General features: G+C 43.6%; 2 protein-coding genes across 5 annotated transcripts in view; one reads left to right on the forward strand and one right to left on the reverse strand.

The window, feature by feature from the left end:
* SCG3 (secretogranin III) overlaps positions 1-2,922 on the forward strand; it is a 36,212-nt gene extending 33,290 nt beyond the window's left edge. The window contains exon 12 of the mRNA XM_046008784.1: positions 2,604-2,922. Within this exon, the coding sequence (XP_045864740.1) occupies positions 2,604-2,722 (119 nt within the window). The 3' untranslated portion in view covers positions 2,723-2,922. The remainder of the gene's footprint in view (positions 1-2,603) is intronic.
* Positions 2,923-5,734: 2,812 nt separating this feature from the next.
* LYSMD2 (LysM domain containing 2) lies at positions 5,735-23,301 on the reverse strand. 4 transcript variants are annotated; one of them, XM_046008788.1, is made up of 4 exons: positions 22,630-22,824; positions 8,274-8,328; positions 7,561-7,892; positions 5,738-6,264 (listed from the first exon to the last, which is right to left on the reverse strand). In XM_046008788.1, exons 1-4 carry the CDS (start codon positions 22,692-22,694, stop codon positions 6,222-6,224), a joined length of 495 nt encoding a protein of 164 aa, XP_045864744.1. In that variant the 5' UTR covers positions 22,695-22,824; the 3' UTR covers positions 5,738-6,221. The 4 variants fall into 4 exon arrangements, with proteins under 4 accessions (XP_045864743.1, XP_045864744.1, XP_045864746.1 ...); XM_046008790.1 differs by lacking the exon at positions 22,630-22,824 and adding an exon at positions 22,436-22,566; XM_046008787.1 differs by lacking the exon at positions 8,274-8,328 and having other exon boundaries at positions 5,735-6,264; positions 22,630-23,301.
* Between the last annotated feature and the right edge of the window lie 421 nt (positions 23,302-23,722).

Raw genomic sequence — 23,722 nt, forward strand, 5'->3', positions numbered from 1 at the left:
GGAGGTCCCTGTGATGTGATACTGAGGAGAAGAAAAAAACTTTATGCACCCTTAAAGTCTGTATTTTTAAAAAAGTGAATCACAGCCCTTTTCTCTTTGGAGTGTTAACAACCTTAAAACCTTAAGGTTAACAAGGTGGTTCCTGACTTGGGTGACCTAATAGGCAGCCAGCAGCCTTTCTTCTGCACCATGCTCGTTTTCCCAGGCACGCATGACAGCTACATCTTAACGATACCGTTTTCCTTTGCATCCATTCAAATCACCTGGACCCCTTCACATCTGTGCTTGGGCTGCCTTTCGTCCCACTAAAGATGTGGACCCTGCAGCGAGCTCGGGAGAGCCGATATTAATTTGAACCAGCAATCATCAGGAGGGGCCTCTTTGTGCCCTCCGAGTCGGTCAGCAATCTGCTGGTGAGGTGTGCACAAAATGTATGTTCAGCTCCGTTCTGTTTTGTCCTGACAGCAAGGGAAAGTGAAAAAGAACACCAACAACAGAAACCCCAAGCACTTGCTGAACTTGGGTTCTATACCTGTTCGTTACTTCATGTTCCCTACTTCAAGGCTGTAGATGGCCAAAGCAGGAACTTCGGACAGACTGGGGCTCAGAACCGGACTCCGCCACGACCTGAGCAAGTGACTTACCTCCTTTGTCCTGTTTCTTCGTCTCTGAGATGGTTATTAACGCTTACCTCATGGAGTTCTGTGAGGAGCAAGACAGACGACAGTTGTGAAGTGCCCGGGGCTGCTGTAGTCTCTTTAATCTTCATGGCCAAGCCCTAATGGGAACAAACGCCTCTTTCCTGGAGGGGAAACAGGTTTTCTCTAAACCTTGGCTCGTTTGATATGATAAACACCTGGTGCTCACAGCAATGTTTTTTATAGTTTTCCTTTCACCGGAGCTCTGAGCTTTTGTTCCCCACTCTCTCCCTTTTCTTCTCCTTTACAAACTGACAGAAGGCAAGTCTCTGTTCCAGGGGCTGCCATAGCCAAGTGGAACAGCACTGTCCTCAAGGAACACAGCCTCAGGCAACTTGAAATCTGGGTGGGGGGGTCTTCCCAAGTATGCTGGGGTATAAGAAGACCCACGCGTCCAGCCCTGAGAGACGTGAGTCGCGGATTTTGGTACCACCATAGGATGCACTGCTTGTAGCCATTAAAAGAGTTTCTGAAGAATATTGATGCTCACTGGGTAAAGGGAAAGGAGCTCATTTATAAGGTTGTCTATATACCGTGATCTCAATTCCGGGTCGAGATAGATATATTTGAAAAGCAAGAAAGGAAAACAAAAAACCATCTGTGGTTATTTACGACTGATAGAATTCAGGTGATTTAAATTTTATTTCCATGTTTCCGTATTTTCCATTTTTTTAAACAATAAGCATCAAGGAGGATGTGGGTTTTCTTTAAGCCTTTAGAAAAATGCCACAGGCAGCCTCCCTACTTGGGGATCTTTGTTTTTGATGGGTGGTTTTATGGTTTACATAGGTTTTTTTTTTTAAGATTTTATTTATTTATTTGATAGAGATGACATGCAGGCAGAGAGGCAGGCAGAGAGAGAGGGGGTAAGCAGGCTCCCTGCTGAGCAGAGAGCCCGATATGGGGCTCGATCCCAGGACCCTGGGATCATGACCTGAGCCGAAGGCAGAGGCTTTAACCCACTGAGCCACCCAGGCGCCCCTACATAGGTTTTTTTTATTTAAGTAGGACAGAAGACCCATAAAGAGGTTTCTCCAAAAAAAGAAAGCTCATACATATAATTTTTTGTTTTGTTTCATGCATATAATTCAGATAATGTAAAAAATCATGGCAATTCTTAATTTGGAAAAAAAAAAAAAGTGGGTTGTCCCATCAACACTGACTTAACCTGTATAACAATTGCAGAAAACCAAAACACCTGGTTCTGTTTGTAACTCTTACTACCTTTGTGAGCCTGAACAAGGTACTTAAGCTTTAGGATCTTGTTACCCCAAAGTGATTCCTAGACTGACAGCATCGACATCTCCCTGGAGCTTATTTAACATGCAGAACCCAGAGTTCCACGTCAGACCTACTAATACAAACCTACAAGAGCCCTGGGTGATTGGTATAAACATTAAGTTTGCGGGGCGCCTGGGTGGCTCAGTGGATTAAGCCGCTGCCTTCGGCTTGGGTCATGATCCCAGAGTCCTGGGATCGAGCCCCGCATCGGGCTCTCTGCTCAACAGGGAGCCTGCTTCCTCCTATCTCTCTCTGCCTGCCTCTCTGCCTACTTGTAATCTCTGTCTGTCAAATAAATAAATAAAATCTTTAAAAAAAAAATTAAGTTTGCAAAGCCCTATGAGCCTGTTCCCTCCATGGTCAAATAAGGGTGGCACTCCCCACCTGAACACCTTGCAGGGGTGATGGACAGCAAAAGAGATAATTTCATACACACACACACACATGGTTTTAAACTCTAAAGACTGAACAAATGCCAAGAACTGATATGTTTTCCAATGTGAAAGACAGGGACGGAATGGTACTTGTGTTGTTGCATTAAAAGCTTCTTAGCTAATGGTAATCATTGTAATGGGAAGTCTCTTTCCTGATCATTGCTCACGATACGCTAACAATATTTTCCAGATTATGACCTTTCAAAGATGAGGGACTTCATCAACCAACAAGCTGATGCTTATGTGGAGAAAGGCATCCTTGATGAAGAAGAAGCCGATGCCATCAAGCGTATCTACAGCAGCCTGTAAAAGTGGCAGAAGATCCGGGAGTCTTTAGACTGTCCCAGCAAACGTAGCTTAAAACACTTCTAATTCTGTCATTAAAGTTATTTGACCCAAGGATTATTAGAAAGTGATGCAATTGCAGTAGTTAACCTTTTAGAAGTGGTTCAACATAGCTTTCTTGCCATAAAAACTGTCTGAAAAGTAAAGTTGTATGTAAGCTGCGATTTTGTATATAGAATCTTCATTTCCTTATAGATTTACATTTTATAATCAGAGATATGTGGCTTCGGAAAGCCCGTCATGGACAGAACTTAAAATTGAAGGTTTTTCCCGCTGTGTCACACCCACAGGCACCCCCCGCAAAGAATTAGGGGGTTCTGTTTTTGAGGCATGCTGGGTACCAAAGCACCTCCTAGACTCTGTCTGTTACAAGATGTCATTTCCAGTTCCCTTCTGGGAGTTAAAATAAATTAACATTTCCTCCAAGCCTCTCTAGCTTAAAGGATAACTCTGCTTTTTTGGCTGTTCCTGTTGGCTCTTTATCAGGCCCAGTGGTGCAAAAAGGAACCTGAAAGATAAGCATAGGGTTTGCTGGACTCATCAACACTTTCTCCCCGCTCTTGACATTTCCAGACATCGAGTTTGTTTATTGATAGGGATAACTATGTGCTCTCCAAGGAGAAAAATGAGGTCATAAACACTGCAGAAGCAAAGTAAACATGTCTGCCAGACCTGAGTTATCTAAACTGAATTTAATCCAGGCCAAGGTTTCTCAACAGAGAGCAAGAGGGCCAGGCAGTAGGACCGAAACAGAGAAAACAGTCCCTTCTTCGTGGACCAAAGCTTTTAAACGAGTTTTCCTGGAAGAGAAGGTTAATGAACTTGGGGTCCCTGCAACTTCTCTTCCTCAGCTGCCATCACAAACACAGCTCTGGAAACAACACACAGTGGCCCAACATCCTCCTGAAATGGTTGGTAATGGGCAATGCTCCCAAGCCAGAGAATGCTTTGAAAATACATTATTCAGCATAAAGTTATAACATTTTTCTATTTCAGTTAGAAATGTTAAAAATAATATAATCTTTATGTATTACCTGTCATGTCTTCAAACAGCCTTCTGATACTTGTCTTGAATGCTCCTACTTGGTATCTACTTTTTGGTGAGGGCTGGGGAACTTACAGGGGAAAGTATTAAGAGGTTATTTTTCTCGGGGAGGAAACCACTGCTGCTCCTCCCCATCCTCTCTAGAGTTGTAAAAATAAACAAAACCAAAGCCTGACACCTACAAAAACTAAACTTGGTATGTTCTAGAGAAGTCATTACTCCCTGGCGAGCAGTAAGAGGGAACTAGAAACACCTCTGCCCAAATTACCCTTGCCCAACTCAATGAGTCAGACCCTTTTAATGTCATCTTTGATAACATGACCGACCATTCACCCATGTCCTATAGTCCAAGTACAGGACAAAAAAAAAAAAAAAGTCTGGCTGCAATTAAAGCATCTTATCCATTCATTTTTCTATAATTTATCTAGATATCTATGTAGTCCATTTTTAAATAAGACATTTATGCAGGGAGTTTATTGTAGTTTTCTGACACATGGACATTCATTAGCTCTGAGCAGTAACCAAGACAAAAGAAAAGGGAGATCATTGGCCTTGTTTCAGAAATGAGGAAACTGGTTCACAAGGACACAGAGCATACTCAAAGTCAGATGAGCAAGAAGTGGTTAAAAGTGGGCCTTGAGGCCTCGAAACCGGTTTCTTGTGGCTCCGTCTGCTCCTCCAAGGCAGCACTAGAGTACTCTGGTCCAAGACAGTTCAACTGGGGCCTCAACAAATCCAGAGCTTTTAATTACTTGAAGGAGAGAGATGTCCTGGCCAGAAAGTGCTAAGAGTAGACCTTAGGCAACAAAGAAATACTCAGAAGAATCTTTTTAAGATTGTGGTCTGAATTTTACATTTCTGCTTGTATTACATTTTTTGGACAGCATTTTTGGATTTATGTCTTTTGGATTACTCTCAAATTTCAGATCATGTCACGTTAAACATCATGATAACTTTACATTTTTGAAAGTTCCTGTGCCTCTGGAGGCCTAGACCTTGTCTTATGTACAGTGTTTTCCCTTCCTTTATTTTTGTTTTCTCTTCTTCCAACTAACCCCCCATAGGTAGTAGCAAAGCATGATCAAGAGATCACCCTATATCAAAGATGGTAACAGCATGAGAAAAAAAGAAACCCAACACATCAGGGAGTGTGTATGTTATGAACAAACAAGAAATTTGAGACAAGGGCAGACGACCAGTGTTTCCCAGCGTGCACCTGTTAGTCACCCTCAAGGGCTAGAGATGTGCAGTTCTGGTTCTGTAAGCTCTGCTCCATTGATGCCTAAAGGCACCTGTTTCCTGCTTAGTGGAAGACCTGGAGGAGCAGGACGAGGAAGAGAAAATGAGGGGAGAGTCTTGTTTGCCCCCACAGAAAGCAGATTCCTTTGGGGATGCAGGGGAGAGATAAATATGGGAATTTTTGTGGGAGCTTAATTATTTCTTTAACCTGGTATTTGAATAAAAACTGAGACCAAAAAGAGTTTAACTCTAAGTAATATTTTGCTTAAGATTTATGGCTGTAACCTATATATATGATAAAAGAAAAATTATGTGAATAAAAACTTAATCCTCAGTTGAAATGAACACAGTGACTATGAAACACTCTATAAAGTGACATAATGAAATCTAAACTAGAATTCACCAATGTGTCAAGAGCATGGCATTTTTAATTTCTCCTTCTCATTGTATTCTATGTTTATACCATATCTTAAACAAATCAGGAAAAATATTATGAAAATGTAAAGGTTACTAACACCCATAATCAATTTGCTTTTACATTACTGAAACTTTTTCAAAATTCCAGTTATAATAATAAAAGCATTTAAAATGGAGAAGCTGTCACCATTTCAAAAACAATTTAAAAATCAATTTTACTTTTCCATTTGTTGAAAAAAACCGAAGACTCAAATATGAAAACATAGTTTATTTTCTCATTCAGGCTTTTGTAGTTTATTTTTACAAAATAGCAGACAAAATCTGGTTCTTTATATTAATACAGAATATGTAATGCATATCGAAATATATAGCACTTAAGTTATAAACACATAGCAAAATCAGCATCACTTCAACAGCAACCATGGGTGTCACATAATTAGGGTTTCTCAGAAGATCAACATTGTTTTCAGCTTGAAGATGTATATAGTCTTTGATGCTTTATGTTAACTAGTATTTACAAAACTAGTCTAAAAACTACCATCACCTACAAAAGTGATGAGCTTTAGGATATAATTTTGCTTTCATGCCATAATAGGGACTTAGAATTATAGAAAGCCAGAGGGAAATAATCACGTCAGTGCAACTGCAGGAGGTGGACCTACTAAATTGCGATTTAACGATGTACGCTTTCGAATCTTCGGTTGTTGGTTTCCTTATGATCCAGCTATCTCTTAATCCAGGTTAGATGATCACCCCGATCATCTAACTGTGATAGAGGGAAGCTGCATAGGGGCTCTCTTCATCTCTGAAAAAAATACATTCAGTATAAATCAGTGCTTAAAAATGATATTCAAAAAACTAATATACATACTTATTATATAAGTTAATATCCACTTGCCAAAGAAGGGCAAGAGTATATCAATTTGTAATATTTTGCATGTCCTGGAAGTTATATGCGATGCAAATACTCATTAGGATGGACCTTATTATCTGCATTTTATTGGCATCTCAGTTATTGGAATAAAGAAGGGTACTTGTAAAAAATATATATCTATTCTTATATATTTAATTTTTCTATTCCATTTAAATAAAACATTTTAAATTATAAAATGATTATATTCATATTTGCTTATATTTATTATATTCCACCTTTTCCTCAAAAGAACTCGATGTGCCTACAACAAAAAAGCATACATACAAGATGAGTTAGATAGAAATAGAAAATCAGGACTAAGGAAAGGAGAACAGTACGAATATATTAACCATAAGAAATACTGTAGTAGCTGAACTGAACATCAGTTTTAGTTGTTAGCTTCCTGGAGCCAGGGTTAAAAGGGAAACACAACAGCTTGTGCCATTCTTGGATTCAAAAAGGAAAAAGAAAACCAATTCTGTAGGAGAGAGAAAGATTTGCCCGGGTACCAAATTAAAGAACAAAGAAAACAGCTCACATGAAAAACACCCAGTAACAAATAATGGACAATGTCTTTGACAAATTACATTAGGATCAGTATTTCACAAGGAGCGGCCCTTCCCAGGGCAGTCCTTCCTTTGATGGGATAAACTAGATATTTCTGCTTGGCTGCTATCCAGAATTGCTTGCTGGACAGTTATGCTACTAGAGCAAAGAAGCAAACTTTTTATAATAAATAACAGGGACAAAAGCAAGTATACTGCAACAGACAACGCCCTGTGCAGAATGCAGGAGCTCTCTTTACACCTCACATACTGAAAATCACTTTCTAGAATTAAAATATTTTTTATTTTTTTAAAGATTTCATTTATTTATTTGACAGAGAAAGAGAGAGAGAGCACAAGCAGGTGAAGTGGGAGGCAGAGGGAGAGGGAGAAGCAGCCCCCACCCAGCAGGGAGCCTTACGCGGGACTCGATCCCACCACCCGGGATCATGAACTCAGCCGAAGGCAGACGCTTGACGGACTGAGCCACCCAGTTACCCCCGAAATATAGTTTTTAAAGCAAAAGGAAAAAAAGGAGAGAGGAGAGCAAAGAGAGAAAACAAAACACAACAAAACTTAGCCAAGCAAGGACATCGTAAGAGTAATTTATTCACCCTCTGACATTTTACCAGCATATTTTTACCTGCTCTCTTCTTTTAGTTTCTTGGCTGCCTGTGTTGACAACTTAATCTGCAAGTCTAGTCTCTGCAGGAAATCTCTAGCTGACACTTCTTCAGGCTGTACAGGCTGAACATCGGTTTCTTGAGGACTGGGAGGAGAAAGATCTTCCCCAGCTGCTACAGGCTCTTCTTCATGAGAAAAACTGCTACCAACAGTTTCACTTTCTGGAGAATCTATTGAGTTAAGTCCATTAAACAACAAAGGTTTCTCTGATATAACTGGGATGTTCAAAGTTTTCTTCAGAAATATACAATCATTGGTAAACAGTTTATTTGCCCTTTTAATCTGTTCCATCTAAAATATAAAAAGGGAAACACAGAGTTAGATGTAAGTAAATCCATTAGTAGTATTACATAAACAGAACTAAAACTATCCAGGTTTAGAATATGTGCAATGCTTTCTCTGGATTTGAGTCTTAATTTGGGTTTAGTCACTTCCCCAGGTACTCCTGGTTATTTCAAGAGTAGTCGGGAAATTGTTTCCCACTTTAAGGAAAGATTCATTTTCCCCCCACTATAATACTTCCCCTACAAGGCAGCTTTTACCAAGCAGTCTTAAATCCCTGAAGTTAAAGAATGTGGAACTTTTAGCTCATCTAATAATTTCTATTCCTGTTTTAACATTTCTGTTATTTGATTAAAAAAAAAAAAAACCGGGAACTATTCTTTTACTTACGGAGTGCTTCTGGGGTTTCTGGAATTGTGTCTGGTAAATATAACGGAAACAGGAGCTGGTACAGGGATAAATATGAGCATTGGTTAAGAATGGTGTGGACTGGGGCTGCAGGCATTAAGAAAGGCCTCACAGAGAAGGTGGGGTTCTAATTTGATTCTTTTGACTTTAGATGGGCCCTGAAGAACAGGTGGAAGTGGTACCGGTAAGGCAAGGAGGTGGGGAGTGAATTATATACACTATGTCCTGTTTCCACCCAAGGAGCAGGCATTTGAAGATCCACTTTACAAATAAAAGGAAAAAGGTCAGAGAGACTACAGACCATGGAACGATCATACATTGGCAGATGAAGAAGCTAGAGTTTAATAGTTACTACCCCCCGCCCCCAAACTCTTTCCTAGCCTGCGGATGCCTCCTGCAGACCTCAGCGATGGGGACGGGAGGCGGGGGTGGGAAAGGAGAATGGAATCTACACAGGGTCTCATGTAACCTCCACAACAGTTCTGCCATCCAGACACTGTCATCTCCTTTTTGCAAATGAAGCAATGGAGACTCCAGAGGGGTCAGTGGCATGCCCAAGTCCACAGCGCTGCGAGTCCGCTGTAGAACCTGGGCCTGCCGACCTCCAGGCCTCCAGCTGGATACCGTGCTGCCCTGGGCTCCGCGTGGGCCCCACAGCCGGTCAGTCTCAGTCCAGTGAGGCAGGGAACCGAGATGGTTTGGAAAGATTGCTGAGCTGAGCGCGCGGGCTTGGGAACTTGACAGACCTGGTTTCAAACCTCAGCTCCACTGACACCAACCACCTCCACGTGTGTCAAATAGGTGTCACCCACCCTTCAGGGGGGTGTGTACACACACTCGCACAGAGGAGACGGAGAGGTAGATAGGTAAGCAGGCAGACAGACACAGAGACAGACAGGATGTCTAGGAGAGAAAGAATACTGAGCAGAGCCCCTGGCAGCAGATGATACTACTATTTTCCAGTGCAGAAGCTAAGGCACACAACAGATGACTGCTTTGACCAAGTGTCTAAGGCTCTTGAAATGTGAGAGCTGGAGGGGCGCCTGGGGGGCTCAGTGGATTAAGAGTCTTTCGGCTCAGGTTGGGATCTCAGGGTCCTAGAATCGAGTGGGCCCCGGTAGGCTCCCAGCTCAGCGGAGAACCTGCTTCTCCTTGGCTCTTGGCCCTTCTCCCCTCATGCTCCTATGCACTCTCTCTCAAATAAATAAAATCTAAAAAAATAAAAAATAAATGTGTGATCTGGGATTTCTTTTTTTTAAAAAGATTTTATTTATTTATTTATTTGACAGACAGAGATCACAAGTAGGCAGAGAGGCAGGCAGAGAGAGAGAGGGGAAGCAGGCTCCCTGCTGAGCAGAGAGCCCAATGTGGGGTTCCATCCCAGGACCCTGGGATCATGACCTGAGCCGAAGGCAGAGGCTATAACCCACTGAGCCACCCAGGCTCCCCATGAGCTAGGATTTCTGTCTGACTCTTAAGTCCCTACAACAAACAGCAGGATAAAAGTGCATGACTAATGGGACCAAATTATGCCAAATTGTGAGTGAAAAAATTAGATTCTACATCAAAGAGCCTGAAAAACAAGAGTCGATCACTAAATGAACCCTACATCTCCTGATTTCTTTTTTTTTTTTTTAAAGATTTTATTTATTTATTTGACAGAGAGAGAGAGATCACAAGTAGGCAGAGAGGCAGGCAGAGAGAGGTGGGGGTCGGGGAAGCAGGCTCCCTGCTGAGCCTGATGTGGGGCTCGATCCCAGGACCCTGAGATCATGACCTGAGCCGAAGGCAGAGGCTTAACCCACTGAGCCACCCAGGTGCCCCCATCTCCTGATTTCTTACTGTAAGTTGAATCTATACAAATGGTACACGTAAAGCTTTTTTTTTTTCTTTTAAAGATACTACATAAAAGTATCTTTTGTGTGGCGTGGGTAGTCTTTTGTGTTCTAGCTTCTGATTAAAAGAGAGAAGGTAAGGGTGAAGAAGAAAGGCATGAATAGGCCAATGCATTTAGGAGACAAAATCAAAATCTGAAAATCCTAAGTATCTCTGGTCTGGTCAGGCTTTTTTTTTTTTTTTTTTTTTCCATTTTATTTATTTTTTTCAGCGTAACAGTATTCATTCTTTTTGCACAACACCCAGTGCTCTGGTCAGGCTTTTATTTAAGAGATTTAAATAACTTGAATAACTTATCATAACAGGTTCAGGTGTATTCTACTCTGCCTTTAATACCCCTTATTTTTTAATTTAATTTAATTTTTTTTTTACCAGCTAGCATCTACCTCCTCCATCTTAGTATGTGGGCTTCCAATGGCACTGAACAACTCCCCCCAACACACACTCAGGGGGAGCATATGACTCATTCTTGCCCTTTGGAGTGTCACAATGTCCTGGCTTTCATGATAGGTCATGAAATTCAAATTCAAATTCAAAGACAGAGGCAGACTTTTTTGCTGGGTCTGGGGGTGTGTGTGTGGGGGGGGGGAGATCCTGTATTTTTTCTGCTGGAAAGAGCTGCCATCCTTCCACCTCATGGAACCTGAGGCCATCTGGAAGGAGAGCAATCAGTCCTCTGAAGCAAAGCCTAAAGCCAGAATTCCCTGGGGCCTTTCATGACCCAATAAACACCATTTTTTGTTTGTTTTTTGTTTTTTTGCTTAAGCTAATTTGAGTTAGGTCTTTTGTCACTTGTAAGTCAAAGACCCTTCCTTGATACAATGCCTTTCAAAATGCTTATTGGCAGGGGCCTATAATTTTCTGACAATAATGATGGGGGACAGAAATTGACATGAACACCAGCTCTGAGTGCTGAGGCAGGGCTGAGAATATCAGGCATAAACTGTGAATTCCTTCAGGACAAGCACTTTTATTTCTATATCTTCCCTGGGGGTAATAAAGACCTGGTACACAGTAAGTGCTTAGGATAGAAGGATGGAAAGATGGATGGATGAATTAATTAAAACAGGTCAGAGGAAGGACACCAAGTGGCTCAGTCATTGGGCATCTGTCTTTGGTTCAGGTCATGATCCCAGGATCCTGGGATCAAGCCCTGTATTGGGCTCTCTGCCCGGCCAGAAGCCTGCTTCTCCCTCTCCCATTCCCCCTGCTTGTGTTCCCTCTCTTGCTGTGTCTCTCTTTGTCAATTAAATAAATAAAATCTTAAAAAAAAAAAAAAACAACAACAACAAACAGGTCAGAGGAATAGGTATAAAGTTGGTTAAGTGTCTGCCTTGGGCTCAGATCATGATCCCAAGGTCCTAGGATCAAGCCCCATGTCAGGCTCCCTGTTCATCGGGGAGTGTGATCTCCTCTGCCTCTCCCCGTGGCTTGTGCTCTCATTCTCTCTCTAATAAATAAGTAAATAAATATTAAGGAAAAAAAAAAAAAGATGAACTCAGGGAAGTAACCAGAAAGGGACCGTGAGTCATCAGTTGTGTTAGTGACTCTCCCTTTCAATCCATCCCCCCACCCAATCCATCCCCAGCTCTTCTTGAGCCTGTTCTGAACCCGGGAGGTTGACCTCTTAAAAACTGCTTTACCTAAGCCCCCTTGTCCTTGGAATTCCAGTGGATGTTCCAAAGGAAGTCATCAGCAGAAAGATATAGCACCATGTCTCCAGGGGCTGCACTCTTCTATAGCAGAGTTGCTGCCAGGTAACCATTCCCTCGTCCAAGGCCCCAGCCCTCCTTGTGTGGGGTACACCATGTCTTCTTGCCCTTCAAGCCTTGGGGTAATGTCTTCTTGCTGTAGTTAGTCTCAGGTGCTTCACCATCCCTTGTTGGTTCCCTCAACCCTGCTCATACTTCTGTAAATGTTCCTTCAGGAAATTCTCTTTGGCCACACCCCCCATGCCCACTATCTGTTTCCTGTCAGAACCCTGACCCATACATCCATCATTCAAAACAAGGCAGCCCACCACAGCTAAGTGAAGGGCCAATGACAGGGACCACAAGATGAGGCGACTGAGTCAACAGCTGGGTGTGGTCAAGGAGCACAGGGAATGAAGGGCAGGATTCCCTAGTTCTTGTAATCCTGAAGGCAGGATTCCCTAGTTCGACCCATTGTTTAACCCATAGAACTGCCTCTTTAGCCTATGAGCTTCCTGAAGTCAGAGACTACGCCGCCTCCATCTCGGTATCATCAGCAAGCATTTAAGGTGTACATTCACCCTATAGACTAGACAGGATATCCAGACATAGCATCAACGTGGGGACCAACCTAAGGACTGGTAGATCTGAGTTTAAAGATGAAATGAGCCTAATACAAAGTAGTTTGAAACAAGGGCTCCAGGGCCATACTTTCTGAGTTCAAATCCTGGCTTTGCCACTTTCTAATCATTCACTATTCTGTTTTATTTCCTGTAAAGTAAGGAAAATAGTACCTTCCACACAATATGATCATTATCAGGGTTACACGAATTAACTCATGTATTTAGGATAATAGGATAATGCATAGCCCCCAGGAAACCCTCCAAAACGATAATGATAATAGCTGCTATCTTATTATTAAATTTGCTTAAAAGTGATAAAGTAACAAGTAAGGGCAGATTCTAACATGTATTTAGCAAATGAGAAGGAACGAGGTAGGAATTTCTCACAATAAAAAATATTTCTCCTACAAAGTAAGAAAATATAAACCAAGCCCAGATAATTAGCCTCATATGTTGTCACTGCCCTGAGGTGTGTGAGCTCTATATTGTTCCCCCCCTCCCGAGGTGATAAATTTGATCTTAACTTATTCTCCTTTACAAGTGGTGGCTCGAACCTACAGAACAGGCTGCAAACTCTGGACTTATAGTAAAGTTAAGGAATAAATCAGTCATGCAAAAAAGCCAGGTGCGGGGGGGGCGGGGGCAGGAAGCAGCATTCCAGTGGAAAGAGCAGATGCAGGACCCCAGCACAGGAAAAAAAAAAAAAAAAATAGTGTGGCTGAAGTATAGGGAGTAATGAGCAAAACTCTAGACCACATAGGGCCTTGGATGCCAAGGTTAAAAAAAAAAAAAAAAAAGGATTTTATTTTATTTATTTATTTTTTTAGGATTTTATTTATTTATTTTAGAAAGCTGGGTGGGGAGGACAGAGAGAGAGAAAGAGGTATACGCATGAGGGTGGGGAGGGGCAGAGGGAGAGAGAATCCAAAGCAGACTTCCTGCTGAGCTCGGAGCATGACTCTGGGCACAATCCCAGGACCCCAAGATTATGACCTGAGCTGAAATCAAGAGTTAGACACCCAACCATCCAAGCCACCCAGGAGTCCCCAAAATTGGTTTTTATTTCAAATGTGATGAGAAGCCACTGGAGGATGAAGAAAGGGAGCAACACAATCTGCTTACAGTTACAGATCATTCCCGCAGCTTTGTGGAAAATGGATTAGCAAGAAAGAGGCACTAGAGGGCGCCTGGGTGGCTCAGGTCATGATCTCAGGGTCCTGGGATCGAGTCCCGCATCGGGCTCTCTGCTCAGCAGGGAGCCTGCTTCCTCCTCTCTCTCTCTCTACCTGCCTCTCTGTCTACTTGTGATCTCTCTCTCTGTCAAATAAATAAATAAAATCTTTAAAAAAAAAAAAACAATTAAAAAAAAATAAAATTTAAAAAAAAAAAAAAAGAAAGAAAGAGGCACTAGTGGAAACAGGAAGCCTAGTCATGGAGAAAACCTCACCAGCACAGATAAGAGATGAGATAATCCCAAACAGTGAAATGATGTTTTAGGAAAGTTTTACACTTTTATCTGAACATAGATAGCTCTAATGCTCTGGGAATGCCACCTCACATAAAGCTAAGAAAAGTCATGATCCAACCCAAGGGAAGAGCTGGAAAGCTCTGTAACTTCCCCACCTTCCCTCTGTTCAACACTTCCTAATACCCAATTTTTATTTTATTACTTACTTATTTACTCAAGGACAGAAGTAGTTCAGATGCTGTCCTGTGAAAGTTTGAAATTCCTCTGAACTTTGGTCTCCTAGATTTAGAACTAGAAACCTGGTGTTGAAAGATCCTGTTTAAAAGTTAAAATTTTTCAGGTCAACTGGGTGACTTAGTATGTTAAGCATATGATTCTTGGTTTTGGCTCAGGTCATGATCTCAGGGTCATGAGATTGAGCCCTGTGTGGGGCTCTGTGCTAGGCGCTATGGAGCCTGCTTAGGATTCTCTCTCTCCTTCTCCCTCCGCCGCTCCTCACTTCTCTCTCTCTCTCTCTCTCAGGAAAAAAAAAGTTAAAATTTTTCAATACAAGGAGGGGGTGTCTACAGAGTTCTTCTGTAAATTAATGAGCTTCCTGGAGAAATAAAGAGGTGCCCTCATTAAATCTCATCCAGTGCACACACACACTTGTCAGGAGCTACAGAAATAACTTAAACACTGAGGCTCCGGAATGACTCTTTTTTTTTTTTTTTTCCGGAATGACTCTTAACCCTGGAAGTCCACCGTTCCCGAGGCTCAGTGATTACATGAATGTTCAATGTCGCAGTGTGTTCTAATTCTAGCACGCTTAACCGCCATTGTTACAGAAGGCCATCAAGTTTTGTTGTTAAACACACACACAGAATAACTGCAGCTTCTTCAAGTTTTGGATATCATAAGGATTTGATTTGTTACAGGCTTTGAAATTGCAGTTTTCTGGCATAGTCCCAATGCAGACCTGGGTTGTGTTAGGAACACATAAAGCTGGGAACAGTACATTAGAACTCTTAAAAGACATTTTGATCCCTTTCCTCCATCCTCCCCAATATATACTCTTTCCTCCACTCTATTGCTAGATTTATTCTTCTGCTAAAAAAAAAAAAAAAATTTATTTTATTTATTTGACAGAGGGAGAGAGAGCAGGAGAGCACAAGCAGGGGGAGCAGAAGACAGAGGGAGAGAGAAACAGGCTCACCTCTGAGCAGGAAGCCCGACATGGGGCTTGGGCCCAGGACCCAGGGATCAAGACCTGAGCCAACAGCACTCGCTTAACCAACTGAGCCACCCAGGCACCCCTAAAGTTATCCTTCTAAAACAATTTTGGATCATACCAGGACTTGGGTGGATGGTGGAGAATGGATTACTTTTGGGGAAACCGAAACCCAAAACCAAAACAGAACCCAACTCCTTAGGCCTTTTAAAAAAATTATCATTCAATTTATTCAAACAAAAAAAAAAGTTCACCTATTTCTCCCACCCCTCTGTCCAACATTTCCTAACACCCAATTAATGTTGAGAGTAGACAGTATGACCTTTTTAGAGTGACACAGAACTACCCTCTCTATTTCTTGTGGGCAGACGAGTAGGAGGTAGGTATAGCAATTGAATTGATTTCATTTCAAAAGTCTCTCTCTGGGGCACCTAGGTGGCTCAGTGGGTTAAAGCCTTTGCCTTCGGCTCAGGTCATCATCCCAGGGTCCTGGGATCGAGCCCCGCATCGGGCTCTCTGCTCATCAGGGAGCCTGCTTCCTCCTCTCTCTCTCTGCCTGCCTCTCTGCCTACTTGTGATCTCTGTCAAATAAATAAATAAAATCTTAAAAAAAAAAAAAAAGTCTCTCTCAATCAGGATTGAATAGCATGATTCAGTCAAATTGACTGGTCCCCAAGAAACAGATTACAGAATAATTAAGAGCTAACAAGATGGTCACAAGATCAACCATCATGACATTAGGTAGAATGAGCGCCACTGATAAGTTAAAAACAACTTCTTTACAATGATTCCCCCGTAAATACATTTTGTGAAGGTGAGCTGAGTCCTATAAAAGTATCTCAACAGCTGCTGCTGGGCACAGCCAGGAACCTTCCACAAAGGCTACCCTGTACAGCCTCATCAAGCCACTAACCTAACAGTGAAAACAGCATTCAGAATTTGTTTCTACCCCTCCCTCCGCCCCTTAAGAAAGACAAATCTTTCCAACAACATTTCAGGATACATGATAACTAACACTTACCCAGCACTGTGTGGCTTACAGAATATATTCATACACACATACAACTGTCATTTGATTATTATTTTACAGAAAACTAAAGACTTACATATGAAAGGACTCTCTCAAGGTCCTTTTCAGTAAGTGCTAGATTCACCAGTCATGCCACTGTCTTACTCTCACTCTTAAGTCCTAGGTGTTGGTGGCAATCGGATTCCTTCACTGCCACGTGCTAATAGGGAAAAGGATTTACTTCTTTCCCACGCTATCTCAGAAGAAATATGAGATTCCATTTATATGAAATGCCCAGAAAAGGCAAATCTATAGATTAGAATGTATATCTGGGGGCTACCTGGGGCTAGAGAAGGAAACAGAAGTAAGGTCAGTGGCACAGGGATCTTTTCAGAGCAATGGCACTGTTCTAAAACTGGATTGTGGTGATGATTGCGCAACTCTGTAAACTCACTAAAAGTCCTTGAACTGTACACATAGAATGGGTGAATTTTGTGGTATGTAAATTATACGTCAGTGAAACTGTTTTTTGTTTTTTTTTTTAAGATTTTATTTATTTATTTGAGAGAGCAAGCATGGGGGGAGGTGAGAAGCAGACTCCCTGCTGAGCAGGGATTTGGACGTGGGGCTCCATCCTAGGACCCTGAAATCATAACCTGAGTGGAAGGCAGAGGCTTAACTGACTGAGCCACCCAGGCACCCCGAAATTGTTTTATAAAAAAGAAAACCTGAGGATTCTTGGGATTCTCCCTCTGTCCCTTCCCACTAAAAATAAAATAAAATAAAATAATAAAAAAGAATATGTGAGAATCTATTAAATCCCAAGCTACTAAAGGCCATTTTACCATACTTCTCATTACATGTTGCACTATTAATTTATGGTTCTTTTGCCTTTGATCAGCAAGGATCAACAATTTCTATCAGCAGCAGGGCCTAAAGTTATGAATACAAAAGATGTACATATACTTACATTTTTAATTCACAACCTTGTCCCTAAAATGACAATCATTTCACTTTGTCTCAGCAAGGTGACTTCTGTTCAGGGAAGTGTAAAGAAGCAACTAGGTTTAGCAGCTCACTGGAAGAAAGTGAGAAGACTCTGGGAATAAAACTGGACAGTAAGTAATTGAGGGCATCAGAAGCAAGGTGGCCTCTGGAGAGGGGAGAGGATAGGCAAGCTGCCAGGAGGAAGCAAAGAGACAATGAAAAAGTTAATGCAAATAATAGGTCTCCTCACTGCCTCCTGCTCACTTTTGTTTGTATACTGTTCTCTAGATGTTTTTTTAGGGTTTCCAAACAATAACTTCACAGTGGCTGCCTGGAGCCATGAGCTTCCTCCCAAAGTTTGCATCCAACTGAGAGGAGCTAGGATCACCACAAACATCACAGCTAAATCTAGAACACTGGGTTAGGGCAAGGACCTTAAGTCTCAGGAGAGACAGGCACAGCCAGGGAAATTCCAGCCCAAGCAAATTCAAGTCTGAGATCTACATCGTATTTAGTAGTTTCTCAACTTAGCCTAGATAGTTTCATTTTCCCAGACCACTTCCTCAAATGCCTCTTTGGTAGAGATGCTCAAAAGTAAACCTATGTTTATTTCAATGTCAAGATTCCCTGCCAGTAGAAGGGGAGAAAACCAGCACCAATCTTGCTGTAGGCTTGAGAGCCACTCTCAAATCACACTTCGCAAATCCAGTCACTCAACTCCTACTTGGGCTCTGTCTTTCAGGGTCTGCTCAACTCCAGGGCCCAGCGATTTCACACCAGGCAGGCCTGTGGATTAGGTCCATACATATGTGGAGGGCCTGCATGTGCCAGACTCGGGCTAGGCACGGAATGTACAGAGATGAGTTAGACAAGCAACCTGGCTTCTCAAGTAGCTACAGGCTAGTGGAAATCAGCAGTAGACAAAACTCATCATGAATAACAGGAGAAAAGCATATATCATCCTGTAATCCCTGCATGTAGCACAAGGACGCAAACAAACCAGGCTCAATAAAACCAAGTAAAAAAAATAATAAAAAATGCTAGTTATTAATAACTAAAATGACTTTAAAACGGATGTGGGAAAGGTCCTTTAGATATTTTCCAAGGCACTGGCCGAACAATTTCAGTCCATCAGGTGTCAGGCCTGGCCAGGATCTCTAACATCTGCATTCTTCTTTCCTATAGAGAAGCCTTCTGGATGCCTGGGCCCGTCTCTACAGCAGAAATGCTCAAATGAAAGAGTAAACAAATAAGCAGAAAATATATAGTATATATATAGTATCAACAAATCATCTAGAATCAACCCCTTCCCACCACTTCCTTTTCTGCTGCTTTGGTCCAGACTGCCATCCTCTCACCTGCGTTATTACAAAGCCTTTATCCTATCTGGCCTCCCTGCCTTGGCACTCCCTGGGCTACAGCCTGTTCTCAAAGCAGCAGCCAGAGTGATCCTCTTAATGCATAAATCAGATCATGTCATTCTTCTGTTCAAATCCCTCCACTTTCCAACTCACTCAGAGAAAGAGCCAAAGTTCTTACAATGGCCCTCAAAGCCCTAAGTGATCTGGTTCAAATACAACCTATTGCATTGTAAACACCAGGTACACTATTCCTGGAACTTCCCAATTATGCTCCCACCTCAGGGCCTCTGCATCACTTGCTATTTCTCCTGCCTGGAATGTTCTTCACAGATATCTGCGCATCCCCTACCCCCTTGCCTCCTTCTCAGTGAGGTCTTTGTGGTCACACCATTTTAAATAACAGCCACCTCCACTAGCCCTCCTTCTCTCCTTTCCCCGCTTAATTTTCTTTCATTTTGCTTTTCAATACCTGACCTATAACATATTTCGTTTGTTTACTTACTGTCTCCACTAAGCTATAAGCTCCATGAGGGCATGGATTTCTATTTATTCACTAATGTATCACCAAAAAGATAGAAAGTGGGGGAAAAAGGAAAATAAGATGAATACTGTTGGAAAGACAAGGCAGGGAAGGGGAAAGAAAGGGGGTATGGAGGAGGGCTGTAATTTGACAGAGAGTAGTCAGGAAGGCCTCATGGAGGAGACATGTAAGCAAGTACTTGAAGGCAGTGAGGGAGCAAGTCACACAGCCAAGATCAGCTACATAATTTGCAGAGCCCAGTGAAAAGTGCAAATGTGGGGCCCTTGTTCAGAAAGTATTAAAAATTTCAAGATGGTGGGGCACTTGGCTGGCTTAGTCAGTTACGCATCCGCCTTTGGCTCAGGTCATGATCTTTGGGTCCTTGGGACTGAGCCCTTTAAACAATAATTTAAATATGCTTATGACCTCGGCAGTCAATATTAGGAACTTAACTAATTCAACTTCTTTCTGTTCAATCATGGAAAGAAAAAAAACTTCTCTCCCTTTTTAGGTCCCAGGTAAAATCTCAATTTACAATGAGTAAATCTAATTAATAATTGCCTCCATTAATAAAAGCACGAATGTCACTTCACTGTTACAGTAACAATTATCACTTCCACTGTTTCTACATAATCAGTGGAAGAGTCTCTAAAAATTTCATCAACTATAGTTCAGGGCCTAAAGTAAATGATATACATGTAATAAACCACTGGTTCTTGATGGAGAGTGAGTTTCTTCCTAGGGAACATTTGGCAATCTCTCGATGGGGGGGTGGGGGTCCTACTGGCATCTAACAGGCAGAGGTCAGAGATGCTATTAAACACCCTACAATGCACAGCACAACTCCCACAACAAAGAATTATAGGGCCCATAGTATCAATAGTGCTGCAGTTGAGACTGTGGCCATACATTATAGTTCCCAATTCATTATACCTGAGCTTAACATCTTAAAATCAAGTCTTTTTGAAAGTGGTGAAAAATCTAGTTTACACCTTAATCATAAAGGGTGATAAGGTTATGAGTAACAGAATCTACAGTGAGCAGAAACATAGATTAGAAAGCATCTGATCAAAGGTAGAGCAGCATCTGAGCAGATGTTTAGGAGCTCTAAGCCACTCAGGTGCAGCCAAGTAGGGCACTGGCCTGGAGAGACTGCTGTGGGTAGGGACCAGGGAAATAACACTTCTCTAGAGATCATGGGTTTCTGGTACAGTCACCCTGGCCCAGTAGGTATGACATACAGAAACCATACAGAAGAGACCTACCTTCCTTTTTCAATGACCAAGATGCTAAGAGAGCTCTTGATAAGACTAGGATAGAATCAACGGTGAAAATCCGAAGTAGTATCTAGATAAAAGCAAATGCTTTATCACTGTGCTAACTCAAGCTGTTTTCAATGAAAAAACATACTCAGATAATATCTTTACCTCTCACCCCTCTTCCCATCTGTAAAAAAGTTAATTACACCTACCTCCAAGGCTCATTAGGAAAACCAAATTGAATAAAAACAAGATGGAACAGGACAAATGTAATGCCTGGCACACAGCAGGCATTCAGCAGAAGGTAGTTACTGATATGCCCCAATTCTGCTTTCCTCTGGCCCTCACCCAAACCAGGCCTTATTGATGTACGTAACAATGGCAGTTCTATGTTCACATTTAAAAACTCCCAGGCAGATGGAAAGGGACTATCCATAGCATGATAATATCAGTATATGCCTGCATAGCAAGATTCCTGGTCTCAAAATGTTTAAATGATAATGATGAGGGAGCAGGAGGTTGGCTGAAGACAAAGCAAAAGCTGGCATCTTGCACCCCCTCTCCATCCGCTCCCCTCGGTAGTGTGTGTAACATTCCTCAGGCACCCCTGACCACCATAAACGAGAAACAAATAGTTCCCCTTGGTTTACAAATATCCTAGAGATCTACAAACAAAGAAGTTACCTTGCGCTATTGATAATTTCCAGAGGTAAATTAACTCAGTTCCTCAAGCCTTAAGGTCGCCCTCCCCTCCATACACAAAACTGAACCAGGCTGAGGTAGAAGGAAATGTAAATATAGTTAAATCTCTTCTGAACCTAAATCTCACTAACAAAGACGCTTGATAGCAGAATTGTGACATCCCACCAGGAATCTCCCAACTATCTTGATATTAATGGCTTGCCAAAAGACAACATTGATCAAGCCGGAAGACCTCCGGGATACTCCCGCACCTCATAGGCCCTCTTAGCATATGAAAGCTCCATTGAAACCTCCCTTCTCCTCACCTTCCCCCAACCGCAGGGTACATAACCTGCCATCCCTCACAACCCCGGGCAGCAGCTCTTTCTGCCCACGGGTCCTGTCCCCGTGCTTTAATAAACCACCATTCTGCACCAAAGATGTCTCAAGAATTCTTTCTTGGTCATCGGCTCCGGACCTCAGCCCACCGACCCCCCACCTAGGTTCTAGAACTTCATCAATAAGACCTGCCAGGTAAACATACAGTACCAACTTGAAGGTGCAAAATAAATTAGTCTCGGGAGGGGAAGCGAACCATAAGAGACTATGGACTCTGAAAAACAACCTGAGGGTTTTGAAGGGTCAGGGGTGGGAGGTTGGGGGAACAGGTGGTGGGTAATGGGGAGGGCACGTTTTGCATGGAGTACTGGGTGTTGTATAAAAACAATGAATACTGTTACGCTGAAAAAAATAAATAAAATGGAAAAATAAATAAATAAATAAAAACATTTTAAAAATAAAAAATAAAAAAAATTAGTCTCTGTCATTCTGTGAAGGGCCAGAAAGAGTTCCACTTTAAGAGAAAGATACAGGTAAGATCGCCTTTCTTCCCATCAGTGTCTAAGGTGTTTCAGGAAAGAACATTGAAAACTGATACAGAACTCAAATGTAAAAAGGCCATCACACGTCTCAGAGTTAATTATAAGTAATTTTAATGAGACAATATGCTCCCTCAGGTTTCCATGTTCTTCCCAGAGGTGTAATGCAATATATCTAGGACACACACACTTATAAATTTATAATAAACACAGCTCTCCAGCTCACCTAGACCCCAGTTCTGGGCTGCTGCTTGGCGACAGGTGTCACATTCACAGTTGCCCGTGAGCCTAGGGGTGTAATTTCACTTCTAAATAGAGCATCATCATCGATAAAACCAGAACCATCCTGCGGAAAGAACTGTACCACCCCTGACTCAACGCCGCACTTGTTTACAGACAAAACAAAATTCTCTGCCCGAGTCCACACCTCAGCTCGGCTCTGAGTAAATATGCACTACAGCAATGTGATCTGGGCTGAAACTCGGGTGAACATGGCTCCCTGGTCGGCTCTGGCCTGCCTCGCCGAGTCCGGGCAGGACGCCGAGAACTCGATGCACCTACCTGGGGAGGGAGCCTGGGCGGCCTGCCCCTCTGGCTGCAGAACCATCTTCCGCGACCCCTGCGGCTGCCCTTAGTGCGCCCTTGGCGAGCGCCAGGGGCCGGAGAGCCGCCCGCGCGAGCCCCCAGCCCCCGGCCCCTCCCCGGAGCCCCCGCCCCCGAGCCCCCGCCCCGCGGCCGAGGCGCGCCCTGCTCACCGTGACTCCGTACTTGAGCGCGATGCCCTGCAGCGTATCGCCGGCGCGGACTCGGTGCTCCACATGGCGCTCGATGACGCCGGCGCCCAGCGGCGCCCGCACGCTGGCCGTGCTGCCGTACGAGCGGGTTTTGGTGCGGGCCAGACTCAGCGACAGCTCGGCCTCCTCAGACTCGGAGCCCGAGCGCGAGCGCGGCGGCGGCGAGGGGGCCGAGGGTCGGGGCGCCCGGGGGCCGCCTTCCCGCAGAGACAGCGTGGGCGACGAATCCGCCATGGGTCCCGCGGAGGCCGCCAGGTCGCGAAGCTCGCCAAGGGGGCGGTGCCTCGTGCGCCGCCGCCTCTTCTTCCTCCTCAGAGGGGCTGCGACGGGCCGCTTCGCGGGGGCGGCAGGCTGGAGGCCGCGATGGGGAGCTGCGGGCCGGGCATGGCGAGCGCCACCCTCCTGCGCGTCCCACCTTCCCCGGGCGCACCTGCAAGCGGAAGAGTGAGACGAGATCCCGCAGCCGCCGGGCCGAGCGCCGCGGCTCCACCCGGCTTGCCGGCGAGGGGCAGGCCCTGCGGTGCGGGGAAGCGGGGCGTGCTACCACCCGCGGCCGCGGGGGCTAAGGGGGGCCCACCCTCAGGCGTCCTCGGCGCAGCGGAACCCTGCGGCACGCCGGCAGATGCTAGTGAGAGCCCTGCCCCACCACGGCGAAACACCAGAGCTTCACTCGGCTTCCTATATCGATTCCCAGCAGGCGCCCGCCTTCTCAGACCTCCAAGCTTTCCCAGGAAGGGTACTTCCCTCCCCCCACCCGATCACCCTGATGACCTCAAAGTCCACGTCACAGAAAACATTAAGGCCATTAAGTACACAGTTTCTCCAGGCCCATCTCAACAGCCAGGAGGGTCCGGCCTTTCAACGTTACAGCAGGAGGGATAGGCCTTTGAACATTACACCAGGTGGGTCACCTCCAACCAACCCTCCACCTCTTTGGATTTCACTCCTCACTGCAAAGCCGTGCCAAACTGAGTCCTGAGCTGCTTGTAACGAGTGACCGGTTACGGTCAATTCTCCGGGCTCACTAGCTACATCCCATTCTCGTGGCTCACTA

Source organism: Meles meles, chromosome 6 (genome assembly GCF_922984935.1).
Source record: "Meles meles chromosome 6, mMelMel3.1 paternal haplotype, whole genome shotgun sequence".
Taxonomy (NCBI): Eukaryota; Metazoa; Chordata; class Mammalia; order Carnivora; family Mustelidae; genus Meles; species Meles meles.